The 16,802-nt window shown below is 41.2% G+C and overlaps 1 protein-coding gene across 1 annotated transcript; it reads right to left on the minus strand.

The window, feature by feature from the left end:
* Positions 1 to 7,006: 7,006 nt before the first annotated feature.
* On the minus strand, positions 7,007 to 9,578 carry LOC137277011 (uncharacterized). Its single transcript, XM_067808673.1, has one exon. The coding sequence runs from the start codon at positions 9,503 to 9,505 to the stop codon at positions 7,235 to 7,237; it is 2,271 nt and encodes a 756-aa protein (XP_067664774.1). The 5' UTR covers positions 9,506 to 9,578; the 3' UTR covers positions 7,007 to 7,234.
* Positions 9,579 to 16,802: the final 7,224 nt, after the last annotated feature.

Here is a 16,802-nt window from a genome sequence, read left to right on the forward strand (position 1 = left end):
TGATTAGAAGACCAACTTAAAATCTGTTGATGGGAAAACGAAAATGAGATTGTTGTTTTAATATCTGTTCAAAACACCTATTTTACTGAAGTAATTAACAAATAAACGCACTACATGGGGTACAGGAATATATCCATTTCCGTGAATACTTTAGTTTTCTACTAAAACTGCTGAAAAAGCAGTTACCTTAGAAAGACGCGCGGCATCACTCAGCTGATGACGTAGCTTGACCCTTGTAGTCGTTGGAAGATGAGGACGATTGCATCTACTTAAGGTCTTTTTGCGTCGAAGTCGACAACAACTATGATTAATGAACCGCAACCTACCTTACTACGTCTAACTTTACTGTCCATGTATACACTGCCGGACATCCTTCAGGAGGTAAATACGTGAAAGCTACGCCCATCTTTGTGACGCTATGTAATGGTATTGTTCTGTGGGATCCTACTACACCTGGGAAGGAGGGGACTGCATGATGGCCTCTCCGGGTGGAGCTATTTAACGGTATTCCTCAGTGGGATGGTGCTACATGGTGTACACCCTGAAAGGAGGGCACTGCAGGACAGACTCATCCAGCTGGGTGGAGCTATCTTCCGGTATTGACTAGTTTTCAGGATGACATCACATGTATCACGAGGCATGGTAACCCGTAACGATATATATATATTGCAGTATTAAAATAAGGCACGTGACATGGAACAGATGGAGATTGTTCCTTTATGTGGATATTGAGCGATATATCCTAAAACACTGTAACCGTTTGATATTATTGAACATTTACGATATTTGCATATTGTGTTCATTTATGTGTTGTAGCATTGAACAGAATTGTTCCACTTCTTTACGTTATCAATCAGAATGCCTTCGAAACGGGACAGATAACATTATGTCGTTTTGTTCAGAAACCTTTCCTTCTTATACGTGTATATACAAAAATATATTCATGTAGGTAATTAATAAAATCCCTAGTAATGTACTGAAAAACAGATCGACTCCATTTTTCATGCATTTCCAAAGTTAATAAAACATTACGATAGATTAATTATGCTAAGATTATTAGCAAACAATAAATACGTGCCACAAAAAGAAACTATTCACTTCGAAGATATAAATATAGGCACAGTGTCTTTATACATAAATACAGGTGTGAACACAGCAGAGTCGTCGTTGTTTTTTTAATTCGGTTTGTAGGCCATCGTCCCATGTACAATACATGTGAAGGGGAGTACATGTTCGTGGAATAGGAGCAATTGTACAAAGTAATTCAATTAAATGGCTAATGTAACATTTTTCTACAAGCAAGAACCTCTTTGATGTAATTGCAACAATGTACATAGGTAATCTGTAAATAATAGGACACTTATAGAGAGCCATTGCAGGATGAATATCTCGCCCAAAGCGCTAAAATACAATTGCTAGTTACATTATCTACACTTACTAGTTAACATATTATCATAGTTAGAGACTAGTGTAACTGTCTATTTACAAGTATATATCTATGTCTATGATTGCATTATAGGAAGCACACTCAAACACATTCACACTCCTCTTATATTGCAGGGAGGAATTTATTTTGAGAAGGCAAATGTAGCTCATAACAGTTATTTGGTTGATGAAATTTACATAATATTCAAGATTTAAAAGTGACTTAATTTCTTTAAAGTACATCAGATGATGTATACACCGGAGCTGAGAACATAATCATAAATTAACACCAAATAAGGCGATTTTCTTGGATACAGTAAATGGTCATTTTAGTCTTAATGCCATTTGGCCCAGCTGCTTTCCCACACTTCAAGTCTTTTACTGCTGTTTCAACCTCCTCTGGAGCTATATCACTGTTAACATACAATCAACATCATTATCAGTGTCATTATCGATTTCACAGTCGACACGATCTGGTCCATCAATAAAGTCAAACAATCTTTAAGCATCATGAATCATCCGATCGCCAACAGATGCATCAGTTGTATTACCTACACTTGTAAAATAGCACGTCCACTCTGTCCACGTGGTGGTGCTAGATTGGCTTTGAGACCCAGTTAGTGACTTGACTTTACTCCAGAAAGTCTTGTCACAAGATATTTAACTTCACTATTTTCAAGTTCAGTTTTCTTTATATTTTTCTTTCATATAGACCTATAACTATTCCTCTCTGCATTATTCACGTAACTTGTCCCTATCTCCTGTTAGTTTTGAGGCGACTATGCTTTCGTAAAAGGCGACTATGCTTTCGTAAAAGGCGACTATGCTTTCGTAAGAGGCGACTATGGGATCGGGTGGTTAGACTTGCTGACTTGGTTGACACATGTCATCTGTTTCCAATTGCACAGATCGATGATCATTTTGTTGATTATTTACAGATCGCCGCCATATAGCTGGAATATTGCTGAGTGCGGCGTAAAACTAAACTCATTCACTCACTCATTGTTAGTTTTAATTAGTTCAGATTTAACATTTTCTTCATTTTCCGTTGTTCACATTCATCATCACACCACAAGTTGGGTTTTCGTTTATTTTACGGGTTGCCCCTTGACTGTAAGCTACTGCACACTGCACAGGTTTATAATTTAAAGTTGTTGTCAGTTTGTCTACTGCCGAGTCTATGATCGTATTCGGGAGGTCACAACGCTGATCTAGGCTGACATCGTGTAAAATTGGATTAGACATCCTACAAACGTATGTTATCCTCACTCCAGTGAATTCGGGGAATGTTGCATATTCACACTTAAAGGGAAGCGATTCGACTCGTCTCTGGTGTGCACATTAAAATCAACAATATTAGGAAACAAGCTAGTTGAACATAATATATAATCTACTAAACTACAGCCATTCTCCTTTAAAACAGGTAAATCAGTCTTCTGACGCTGTCTGTACATGGGTGACCGCTTACATCAAATGTTGAGATAAACTGGAGGTAATCCTCTTGAATTACGCCAGCAATCTTCCTCAGAGTTGAAAGTTCGTCATCGTGGATCTGTTTCTATGATCTAGGGTATGGGCGTGGTATCAGCTGCAGCATGGACAAGCAGTCTGGGCTTGAATGCATCCACCTCAGACGGAAAACTAGTGGGGGGGCATGGCCCGTTCCAGTCCCTGTTTGTCGGTCCTCTACAGTCCGGATTGTACCCCTACAGCGAGATTCAGTACAGCCCCAGTATATTGGCTCTTTCTTTCTGTTGACTGTGAACTTTGTATCGGCCATGGTATGCAAAATTAGGTGATGTGGGTATACTCCGGTCAGGCGTTATGGAAACATTACTGACGTCTCCGACCACCCCCGTTCTGGGCGTCCCAGAGTAAGGGCAGATGAATGCTGTTGACTCATCTCCTACACAGGTTCCAGACGGCAGTGACCACATCTCAGATCATTCCAGCATGACGCCGTATTCATGCTGGTTTAATTTCTGTACTGTTGTGTACGATTTACTGCGCCTCTCACACATAAAACTGATCTCCTATGACGGTTGACATTTTTTGAGAAGAATGGTTACTCCCGCATTCTGGACAAGAGTATTTTCTGAATGATTTGAAGTCTGAGGAAAGTGATACACCGTGACTAACACTCTTTCAAGAAATAGCAAAACCCACAAATTTAAACGTGAACATAAATAAACTACACGTACCCAATGCTTGAATCCATCTTGAGTTAATAATGTAGGATCCGAATTCGCCAAAAACACACAGATGGTGATGTTGAGAAGGTTGCTGTTTGTCTCGGACTGATCTCCCACCTTTAGGGGCGGGTTCTTTATCGTGGATGCTTGACAAGGTGGGTTTGCTGATATTAACTGATAACATCTAACCAGGTGGATTTTCAGTTTAGCTTCCAACGCAAGCGATATGTTTGCATGTTCACACGGGGAAAAAAACTTCATGAATAGTTTTGATGAGCTAAATGAGCTGTGAGGTTGGGTGGGTGTTTCATACGAGGGAGAGGCGGTGACTGTCGTCTCTCGACCCTACTGACGCTATGTACACAGCTGCTGAGTTATGCAGTCATGGCTGATGTCACTCACACTACTGAAAAGTTTGGTGTGCAGTTGTGAGTGCACACCGTGTATCATGTAAAATGGATAATGCAGAAACGTGTGTAAACATGATGCAAGTGCGGCGAGACAAGCCCGAAACGCGGACTTTATAGCTATAGTCTGGTTCATAATTATTGAGAATTTTTCTTCTTACTTTGAGCTATCCTAACACCTCAACTGATTCACTGATACTTAAAACTAAGTAATGGTATAAGGGAGGTAACTCATCTTGGCCTACTGAGTATAGTACAATTAGAGTTACCTCCCCTGAATTTGTAGCAGACGTCATTTTCCTCAGCACTGTCAACAATGTCTGCTGAAGATAAAAGAAGGTTGATTTTTGAGTTGTGTAATCAAGGAATTGATGATGTAAATACACTGGCAGAGAGAACAGGAACTCCTCTTTCTACTGTGTATAGGATTAGGAAGAATTTTAAAGAGGGAAAGGATTTTGGGCACCAGAAAGGAGCAGGGAGACCTAGAAAATTGGACTTCTCAGATCGCGTCCGGCTGGGAATTTTAGCGTCTAAAAAGCAAAGGGCAAGCATCTCCAACATCAGGTATGAAATGATAGAAAGGGGATCAACAGTTGTATCAAAATCTACAGTTAGAAGAAATTTGATTGATCTTGGATGGGAGAAAAAGACTGGAATTCCTTCTCCTCTCATGAAACAAGAACATAAAGACAGGCGTGTTGAGTGGTGTTTGGCACATGAAAACTTTGACTGGGAAAATGTGATTTTTACTGATGAAAGCTCAATATGGGTATATCCCGATAATGTGAAAATATGGACAAAGTCTGCGTCAGCACCGTTGTATCGACGACCTAAATACAGCCCAAAGTTTCATGTATGGGGAGGGATACCCTTATTAGGAACGACCTCGCTGTGTGTGTTTGAGGGAAATCTGACAAGTCAACGCTACACTAACATATTAGATAATTTTCTCCTTCCAAGTGCACATGTGTTTTATGGAAATGACTGGATTTTGCAGCAAGATAATGATCCTAAACACACCGCAAAACATGCCAAGCAGTGGTTTCAGGAGAAAAATGTGACTGCATTACAATTTCCTGCATACAGTCCTGACTTAAATCCCATTGAGAACATTTGGGGGATGATGAAGGAATGTGTGAATCAAAAGGGGTTGACAAAAATTGAAGACATGAAGAGAGAAGTGGTCCGATACTGGGACAGCATAACTCACGAGACACTAACCTCTCTGATAGGAAGTATGCCTACCCGTCTTAGACTGTGCCGTGAAGCTCAAGGAGACTTGATAAAATATTAAATTGTTACCTACACAACATGAAAAGGTCAGTTCATTTTCACAATACATTCAATTTTATCTGATTTGTTCTCGTTTAATAATATGAAATGCTTTAGCTATTCTCAATAATTTTGAACCATACTGTATATCTCTACTCCATGCTTAGAAACCGTAAATATATTGTTATATTCCAACGTGTTTAAGATCACTGGGCATCAAGACTGAGCATAAATATACAGAACCACACGTTTTTTTCCTGTAGATTTTCTTTACTTGTTGAATGATTATGAAATAACGTTTTCTTTCTGTTCCTATAGATGCTTATTCTCTTCTGCGTTTAAAAAATTCCCACGATATATATTTTCTTTAAGGTCCTGTTACGCTGCTACGTGAATAACCAGTTTTCTGAATGACAGGTAGGTTTCTATCCATACGTATTTCGAAGCATTTATTTTCAAAAGATCACGCTGCGCAAACTGTATACACCGTGCTAGATTACATGGGTCAAAATCAAACTTTCCATGACGATATATTTCATGAGCGGAAAATCTAGCATGAACTATGTCGGTAGCATTTAAATATAACAACTGTCCACTACTTGTATGGTGTTACACTTATACAGGATACATTCTGTGTAAAATTTATTCGCCTACACATTTTTCATGACTTGAAGATTCAGACTCCCGAACCCTGTTGACACAACCCGTCTCCATAGTGGTATGATGTTCCTTCAACACACACCCTGTATTCCTCAAAAACTCTGTGGCGAGAGCAGGCTGTTTGAATGTAGAGATGTCACGTGAGATGTCACGCGCGCTCAATTGAAACTGGATTGACAGGTGCTTCCTGTCTATTCAGGGCAACATACTAGCTCTGTTCATTACACTTTGCTTTAGTTTTTCGCGTCTTATCTAAACTTCTTACACCGTATGCAAGATGTCTCAGATCCCAGAATCAGCATTACTTACAGTTCCCAAAGAATTCTCTCCTATGGTCAGAGGACCTTTACCTACACCGCTGCATTGATTTGGAATTCACTGCCAGCTGAAATCAAATGTGCCGAATCATTGAACTCTTTCAAGTCCCTTCTGAAAACCTATTACTTCTCCATAGCTTCTCTTAGATCTTTCTTCTTTTTTAATTCTAACTATTAGTAACGTCACATATACGTTAAACATACATTCACCTTTTTTGCAGCGCCTTGAGCGAGCATCGAATCCACGGATACAGGCCCAGTTACAAATACTCACTATTATTATTATTTTCATTATTATAAAGGGTTTTCTACAAAATAGCATGGCTACATTACAACACCCACCTTGCACTGACCTTTCCGGCCCCGTGACGTCCTACTTATATTAATCTATTCATGCATTCTCGTGCATACATTATCAGATCAACCGGATCAAGCAAAAGCAGATTCATTTGTATTGTCAGTTTGATTGTCTGCTGCACAATCGCTATGGCAACGCACGCATAAAAACATCTTACTGTCTAAACAGTGCTGCAGGCAGTTGTTACCACCCAATTTTGATTATGTCGTGAGTTATGGCATGTTTCTACATGTGTTGACGTATTTTGGATGATGATTAGAAGATCAAATTAAAAGGTCTTGATGGGAAAAACATTGTGGTTTAAATATCTGTTAAAACAACATATTCTAATGAAGTAATATACAAATAAACGCAAAAAACAAACACATTTTGTTTCCATTTCCGTGAATATATTTTTTCCCATAAACTGCTGAAAACCCTCGAAAGAGACGACATCCTTCAGCTGACAACGAAGTGGGAACGTTGCAGTCTTAGAACGATGAGGACGACTGCATCTACTGAGGACCTTTTGCGTCAAGGTCGACAAAGTGCAGTTTCTATGAATGGCACCACGACAGTAAGGAAACCACACAGAGAAATAATTTTGTGGTACAATTACATTCATCCAATTATTTGTACATGCTCCGATACCGGAAATCCGGGTAGCTTAAAGATAACAACTTCTGGGGTAGCATCAAACGTCACCCTTTCTGATGCATGTGTGAAACCTGCCGGCACTGGAACACCATCTTTGGTAGATATTCTCCAGGCACTCAGTGGTTTGGTCGGAAGGCGGAAGGAGGCTTGATATGGTTTTGTGTCGTCTGCAGTGACCGGTCGCCAGGCAACAACGTCAGTTGCCCATAGACCTGCTTTTCCATTGTCCACGTCGCCGAATATGTAAACATAGAGGTGGCTGTTCTCTTTGAGTACCTTGAGGAAATGTTTGTCTCCGAGTGTTGTCATGAGGGCATGGAAAGAATGGAAAACTTTCTTCTTGGTGAAACCATGGAGTGCTGAGGATGTCAGACCACTCCTGCAGAAGATGTGATTGTCACATGTCTTGCTGTCAGCGTAGAAGAACCACGTGGCTTTCTGAATGCCCATACGAGCCAAAATCAGCAGGCCACGCAGTCCATACAACGCCTGGGCGTCCTCAGTGACACACTCTGTGTATCTACACCTCTCCCCCGGTGTTTCGCTATCCCAGCCCCACTCGGTTATCCAGACAGGCTTCCCTGGCATATTGACGTCACGCCATCGGAGGAGATTAGTTACGGCGTTGAACTCGCTCTCCAAGTCCTCTGGGTGCGTCATTACTCGGACCCCGTCTGACCTGACCATGAAGCTGTAGAAATGACCATTAACAACGTCTATGTTTGAAGCAAAGGGCTGGAGAACTCGCGTGCCTATATAATTTGATGCATGAAACATATCATGAGCCTGAAAAGCACCAGGTAAGACCAGAAGATTCTTGTCAACGCTTTTGACTCCTCTTGACATTCCATCCAATATTTTAGCATAGAAATCCGCTGGGTAATCCCACGGCTCGTTGCCCACCTCCATGGCTTGAATCAACCCGTTACCTATTGTTGGGCCAAAATGCGAGGCGAACTCCTTACCATATCTAAACCCATCATGAAAGGCATCCCCCCACACTGATGGCGGAAATCCCCCTTTTGATGTAAACTGAACCGAAGCATCTACGGAAAGGTTTGCATTTGCCCAAGCTTTGTATTCCGTATCCCAGTTCAACCACCATTCACCATTGGTCCCATGGCCCGCTGTCATATTGACGTAACCCGGATCATTATCCGGGTCCTTCACATCCCATCCAAGATTGTGGTAGTTCCTGGCGTGGGAGGCGATGTCGTTGTACAGACGCGGGCCGCTTTTGTCGTCCAGGAGGCTGCTGTATTTGTTGTTTCCCCACCCCCATATTCCGTTCACTCCAAACATGTCCCTCAGACTTGCCTTGTTTGGGGATCCCCTCGGGGGTACTCCCCATTGTCCGTGGCTATCCCAAGCATCTATCTCAAACACGTACGCTTTCGCATATTTGGATTCTGCAATGTGGTGCTCGACAGCAATGAACCGAGTTTGAGCTGGTGCATCCAACTTTGTGAAGACTGCTCTCAAAGCCCCTGGTTGAAGTTTAGCTACCTCATTCCACATTTTGCCGTCAAGAGATGTCAGGAGTCGTGACTCGAGCGTGGCACTTCCGGCCCAGTGCCTCGTTCTGATAACACCAATAGTCTTTACCGTCCCCAAGTCAACCCAAGCTCTTTCCGTGCATCCTGACTCTCCCAAGGCATCGATCTCAGTCAGGGTAAACTTATTTGCTGATTTGACCCTGATCTTCCCCAACGTTAGCTGTGAGACGTTGAACGTCTCAGTCTTGTACTTATCCGCTAAACCGAGCGTTTTTGTAAACACAGTTCTATTCCCCTCCCAGATTTCCAAGAACGTGTCGCCAAAGAACACGCCCCGAATAGAAACATATTTCACCTTCACGGGTTTTTTCAGTGCCAAGTCAAAGACAGCTGTGCCATTAATGGGCGAGATTGACGCTCCTGTGTACATGCTGCCGTCGGTGACGTCGCTCAGTTTGGCGTCGTGGGAGGAGGAGGAACATACCTCGTTAGAACACCTACCCTTCAAAACGTTCAGGTATCCGTTCACGATGTAGGCTGACGGGAGACAGCCGCCAGACGTCCAGTGCGTTGAGTCATTCCCGTCGTTTATGAAGAAAGCGTCGTGGTATTTGGAGGTTGCGTTAGGAAGGGCGCCTTGTTGTTTAGTGAGGGAGGGAACTAAACCCGCATCTGGGTCCCAACTAATACAATATGTCGCCAGAAGAAGAAGTGCTGAGAGACTCTCCAAGACAGCCATGGCACTGTTTGCTAATCAGTGCTGTTTCGAACAATAAGACATGGCATCCAGATTACTGTGGGAGCTGACCAGATGTATTACTCGTACACGAACTTCAGTCCAAATTGTCCAGAACTCAGTTCGAGTGCGCACTACCACTACTAATACACTGACAAGCGCAATAAGTGAGTGTATTTACGTTTTGAATGTTTATCACGTGCTCTGTAGTGTCGTAATTGTTTCAGGTTTCAGTAGACCCCACTACAATTAGCTGCAAATATTGCTGACTCGTGAAGATTCGGATTAGAACTGATCATCAGCAACACATAATCGACATAAGAGACGACTAACGGGATCTGTAGGTCATGCTCATGATGTTGATCACTGGATTGTCTGGTCCAGACACGATTATTTACAGACTGTCGCCATATAACTGGAATACTGGTGCGGAATTAAACAACAACCAACCAACCAACTAACTAAATTTACTAACGTGGCGGTTTTACATTGTCAGGAGAGATATAAGCTCAGGCTCTACACTCTTTTTGGTCCGTTGAGGGATGCAAAGTCAAGGATTGAGGGGTCCAACGATCGGTACTCCTAACTAACAACATTGCATGAATGTGCGCCAGTACCCAACACCAAATTCCATACTCACATTTGGTTCATTACTCAATCCCTCTCTTCATTTATAAGGGCGATGGGGTAGCCTAATGGTTAAATCCCTTGCTCGACGACCCAGGTTCGATTCCCCACATTGGCACTATGTGAAGTCCATTTCTGATGTCCCAAGCCGTGATATTGCTCAAGGATTGCTAAAAGCGGCGTAAAACCAAACTCACTCACACAGTCACTTCATTTACATGGTGACTTGGACGGGATAGGGCTGAGCATGCTGTTCCTGCATCAGTACCGGTGTTACTTTACCCACTTACTTTACTTCACACGGCAAATCTAAACAAAATGGGTTTGTTGAGTAGCTTTCTTCCAGACTTGGTCTAACATTTTCATCACATTCTGCGTTGAAATAAAATTTTGATCATGAACCACTTAGACCTAGTTTGTGATCCATCGGTATCATTTTGATCAGGCACCTAATCGCCAGCACACAAAGTCAACCACCTAACCCACTCAGCCACCGCGACATCCACAGAAATGAACTGGACAACTGGTAGTCTAGACTGCGTACTTTGTGTACGGTTAGACTACCAATTGTCCGACTTTCATTTTTGTGGCTGAGTGGGTTAGGCGGCTGACTTTATGTGCTGGCGATTAGGTGCCTGACTCTGAAGGTGCGGGTTCGAATCCCGGATTGGACTCAACCAAAAAAGTACTAGAATCTGTATTTTACTCAGAAAGTGAAATCCCAAATATGACATATGTTGCATTTGACCACTTTCTAAATGGCATCATGTAATCATAGCTTTCGGCCGTGGGAGCCCTGCCAATTCACACTTATCAGAGGGGTGCACAAAGTACGCAGTCTAGACTACCAGTTGTCCGACTTTCATTTTTGTGGAAGTCGCGGTGGCTGAGCGGGTTAGGCAGCTGACTTTGTGTGCTGGCGATTAGGTGCCTGACTCTGAAGGTGCGGGTTCGAATCCGGGATTGGACTCAACCAAAAAGTACTAGAATCTGTACTTTACTGAGAAAGTGAAATCCCAAATATGACATACGTTGCTTATACGACCCCATACGGTAAAATCATTCACCAAAGATTTCACGAATTCTCTGGCACTGTCTTGGTCAGGAAAGGTCACTGCATGATCGCATTTTTGATGTCCCTAGTCGTGATATTGCTGGAATATTTCTAAAAGCGGCGTAAAACCACACTCATCCGCTCACAGCATGATCGGTTCGGTGTCGGCATCAAACCCCACAACGAAATGCCACTGGCGAAACACACAACCTTGTGAGATCCAACATGATCTGTTTCACAGTCCCTGGACCGCATTAGTTCCCCTACTGCCTAGATCTTACTACCGTGTTAAAGCTCTAAATAAGTCTAGGCTCCCTTAGCTTCCCAATCTCATTAAGGCTCATTTCCATGTAAATGGGTTTATTTGTTCCTATATATATAGAGGATACTAAACGACTTTCCGTCTAACACCATTTTTATTAAACGAGTTAATGATTTGGTATCAAACCAACGAAAGCGAGTTTGATACTAAATCTTTAACGAGTTTAATAAAAATGATATTTCACGGAAGCGAGTTTAGTATTCTGTTTATTTCTCGCCAACATAAATTGACAGAAACTGTCGCTAAATTCCTTACAGTGTGATCACGCTCAGCTTTCCGCGAGTCAAGCAAGGTCTAGTAAAATTGCGACATCGGCATTAGCATTGTGACGTCACAACTTTGAACCATTTTGACGTCATACGTCAAGCGGTATTACACTAGTGCAATATTGCCGTAAAATATTACATTGCAGTATCTTCAACGGGCGAGTAATAATTTAAATATCTCCAGAGACTAGGCCTCACAGTAACATCTTGGTAGGGAGTCTCATGGTGACATGGAAATTGCGAATGGTTTAACTGTAAACGAATTAGTGTTTTTAAGTTGAGTTTTTGTTTTTGGGTTTTCATTGGGTTTTTTTGTTTTTGTTTGTTTGTTTTCTTTTTTGTTGTATGTATTCACAACTGTATACTGCCAGTTCAAATAACACCGCCTTGAGCAAGCGATAGTTCCATGGATATGTGTGCTATATAATATATATCCTATAATAATACCTCATATGTCGAGAATCCCGGCCCGAGAGTGATAAATGTTCTGTTCTGAGAGCAGTCATGCTCTCTTGTGGTGCATTGCGTGTGCACTTGCTGTGCTCGGAGTACAGCAGTCGTCCGATGTGTGGAGCCAGGTCATTCGTCACCACTCGACCCTTTCCGTACATTCGTCACGACTCGCCTCTGTCCATAACCTTCAAGAACATTCGTCATCACTCGCCCCTTTCCGGTACCCCCAAGAGGATATTCAGATTGTCCCGGAATAACACGAGTTGGGCACGAATGGAGCCAAATGATTGATAGTGTCATTCGTGACATCTTCGTTATTCTGGGACAAGCCGAAGCTTCTTGGAGTTTACGGAAAGGGACGAGTGGAGACGAATGGTTGAGTGGGTCCAACGACACAGAAGGAAGTGCTTCCTTCCCATCCCAAAACAATGTGAGCCGGCTATGGGGCGACAACACTTGAGAAATGCGATAACCAACTATGTATACATGAAGACCTTTGTTTAGCACCCCTCTGACATATCCCACGTTTAGCACCTCAAGATCTTAACTTTTTGGAGCATAATTATCTAGGACATGATTGGTCGATTTTGTACAGAAGCTGGTCCGGTTTGAAGCTGCATTACACGAAGAATGGCGCGGACTGCCCCTTCAGGATCAGGGGGCAGATAGGGGGTATGAGGAGGAGAATGCTGGCTGTCATACAGTCACGTGGAGGTTACACTCCGTATTGACCTTGAATCGTGTAAGACACGCAAACGACATCTTGAATGTTCACTTTCACTAATAAATTCAGCATTAAACATGCCAGAGCCGTACTTGTACAGACGTGGTTTTGTATTAAAATCGGTGGGCTTTGGGGGTGATTTTTTAAATGAGCAATTATCATCACAACATGGATTCCAATCATTTTGTCGCTTCTTAAATGGACAAAAATAAGCCTGTTTTTCATCGTGGTCGCCACAAGTAGTTTTATGTGCGCCTTGAAAACCTATCATTGGTGTTTAGTTCAAGGTCGCATGCAACCAAAAATCAAACATAATTAATACACAGTTATCACTTATCCATGATACATGTATATAGAAAGGACATTGCTGATAAACAAACCAAAACAAATAGATAAAATTATAAGCGTGTAATCGCAAATCAAAGGTACAATAGTTTGTTCTATGGTTTACCTCCCTCGAAACGAAGCAGCCGCGACACCAAACCCAGTCAGAGTCAGTGGGTGTGCACTCACGTGCAACGAAGCCTTTTCATTGGCCATTGGTTCATTTGCCGATACGCTTAACCAGTTCTTTGTTTATGGCTTATAAGCTCGATAGGTGTTAATTTCAAATTGCATGTGGTCAGCGATTAAAGTTGTGCATTGCATATACTGTCATTAGCAGACAGGCAGGTAGACACATAGGAGTAAATAAACCATACATTGAGTTTTCTCCGTCACAGAGTCTGATTATTACAATCAAGAAGGGTGTTTTTGGTTTTTTTAGGTAACAAGCAGATTATTTAATTAATTAATTTGTGTATACAACCAAGATTACTGCACCGCGAACTGTGCTTGCTTTATGAGCGGAGCGCAGCATAGCTATTGAAACCTCTTTTCCCCTAGCGCCGGAGCGAAATTAGTGAAGCGAGTGAACTCCGATTTCGCGGGCTTTTTTCATCGCGTCTTTTTTCAACTTTATAGGTTGAATTGGCATTTTCGATAATTTGTTTCATTCAGTGCATACCGAAAAGTATCAGAATCTGCAAAGTTGTGTTTTACATTGCATATGATCTTTAAGTTCTTTGTGTATAAGGCTTGGATAAATGTGACACCATGAACTACGACGACTTGTTAAGAAGAACACTAGGCTTTGAAAAGACATGTTATTTATGATACTAACAGACAATATCGAATAATTATTACAGTACTCGTTATCCAGTTCACACGAGATATGTACTAGGTCATAGAAAACATTGATGAGATCTGTTATTGCAGACAAGAGCATAAAAAGTTATTAAAGTTATTACTCGCCCGTTGAAGATACGGCAATATTACACTAGTGAAATACCACTTGACGTATGACGTCAAAATGGTTCAAAGTTGTGACGTCACAATGCTAATGTTGATGTCGCAATTTTACTAGACCTTGCTTGACTTGAAAGCTGAGAGTGATCACACTGTAGGGAATTTCGCGTCAGTTTCTGTCAATTTATGTTGGCGAGTAATAAACAGAATACTAAACTCGCTTCGGTGAAATACCATTTTCATTAAACTCGTTAAAGATTTAGTATCAAACTCGCTTTCGTTGGTTTGATACCAAATCATTAACTCGTTTAATAAAAATGGTATTACACGGAAGGTCGTTTAGTATCCTCTATCTATTCAGTAAATGATTTGTGATGTGAAATACGAGAAGGAACTCCTATCTCCTAGGAGATATCGTTTTGAAAGTAGATACTGTATAATGCCCTGACAATGCTATGACTTCATGAACTTGATGACGTCAAAGTGTTGTGACATCCCTGCACTGTACTTCTTTTGAACAGTGAAAACTAAAGAAGAGTGATCTTGATCATAACATATTTTCGCTCTGGTGTCTTTTGATATAACAACACTCGTATATTTTACCTTTTTCAACTCATGGTGACATATTTGATTTCAAAAGACACTCGAGTGAGATTCTCTCTATATACATATGTGACCGACTGAGAGCACACATGGAAATGTCGATTTCCAGGCATGAAGATCGATTCCAGCAAGTAATTAATATTGAAGAGAAAGCACTAAACAATGCACCACAAGTAACTAACAGCTGTCTGTAATATGTGAGACATTAAATCCGATTTCAAGTATTTTCTCTCAAGAAAAGTAATACAATCCTGTCCTATGAAGAGTAATAAGATATGACTAAACATTCTTTCTGTAGTTATAAAGGAGAGAAACAAGATAATATTTAATGCTAATAATAATAATATTGCGATACCTTTAGAACATGGAATATTTATCGGATACTATCACTTTTGAAATGTTATCTTACTGACAAGTCTTTATAACGCTGACAAATGACTGCTCGGTAATATTTAGGCTGTTGAACTCCATCACAGTATGACGTGTAAAAGTCATCAGAGACAAAAGAAATGTCTCCTTTGTCTACGCATGACAGATGGCAAAGATTGAGAAGTTAAGGTAGTTTTAAAATGAAGGACAAGATGTTGCGCGCAATATGGATTATGTCAGAAGTAAGAAGACAGCTGCTCCACAAAACTGAAGACAATATATCACGTTTCATAGAAAAACGCTTCCGAGAGCTATCGAACGAAGCCCTTTTAATCTGAATCTAACATCACACATAGTGCTCCTTGACTGAACAATCAAGGGTTAGCCTAGTGGTTAAAGCGTTCGCAAATCGTGCCGAAAACAGGAGTTCGATTCCTCACGTGGATACAATGTGTGAAACCCATTTCTGCTGTACCGCTGATATTGATGGAATGTTGCTAAAAGCGTGAAACTACATTGCCTCATTTACGTGCAATTGATTAAACAAAGCAAGTTCGCATGTAAAAACCGTTTTGGGTTTGGGGCTATGTAACATTTGACAGTGTTTTGTTTTCTTTTTTCATGTTCACCATAACATGTTTGAAAATCTATAGAAAATTCTGATTTTTGGCCCCGAAAATGCCAAAGGGTTTAAACATAGTTTTATTTGGAGGAAATCTGGATTGGTAAAAGAGGGCAAATTTACCTTGCTTATTTAGGTTCCTCTCCTGGTAAAAAACTGCCACAGCTGGTTTGTACATGAGTATGTTTTACTAGATAGTGCTAAACATAATATACACTTGCACAAACGGAATATATAAAGACAGTATTTGGGAATTTTTTGGTGTCTGGGGAAAAGTACGCTAATGCAGTTATACGTAAATGCCAAATAATCAGGTAAATTTATACTTGACTGATTATACGTAAGTCGAATAACCGAAGAAGGGACAAGAAGTAGCCGGGAAACGTCATGTTATACAATAAAGAAGTTGTCATCCATATACTCGTCTTATATACTAGTATTCACCAACCTCTAAATGCCTCTACGTAATCTCATGAAGTCTGGATTATCTGCACTGATTAATTCTAACAATTGGTCTGAAACAATACTTGAAACGTCTTGTTGAAAATTCTATGTGAATCCCCTTAGTATGCCTTTCACTGGGTATTCTTCTTAGCTCCCCAATTCATTTTAAAAGTGAAAAGTATTCCTGTATATCCAAAGTGACATTTTATGCCTGTTTAGGGTTGACAGTTGTGTGGTGGAGGTTACCATATCCGACTCCTCATCAGATATGAGTGGTGCATTGATTATATATCGAGCAGCAACTGGACATGGGTCAGCTGGCCACTGTTTGTGACTGACACTCCTTTCAAGACGTTTAGCATGGTCAGGAACTCTACCGTTCCTGTCGGAGAATTACTATAAAGTACCAATCCAGGGGAGGATCCGTATCCCCATCGCCCCCCGAAAACATTTTCCCCGAGGATCATTTCCCCTAACCTTTAGACTTAATGGCATGATCTAAAATGAAAAAGGACATGATTTATGTGCA

This window comes from Haliotis asinina, chromosome 3, assembly GCF_037392515.1.
Source record: "Haliotis asinina isolate JCU_RB_2024 chromosome 3, JCU_Hal_asi_v2, whole genome shotgun sequence".
NCBI classification, from domain to species: domain Eukaryota; kingdom Metazoa; phylum Mollusca; class Gastropoda; order Lepetellida; family Haliotidae; genus Haliotis; species Haliotis asinina.

Excerpts from the sequence above, each read along its gene's own strand:
- LOC137277011 (XM_067808673.1), bottom strand. The coding sequence starts at position 9,505 with ATGGCTGTCTTGGAGAGTCTCTCAGCACTTCTTCTTCTGGCGACATAT.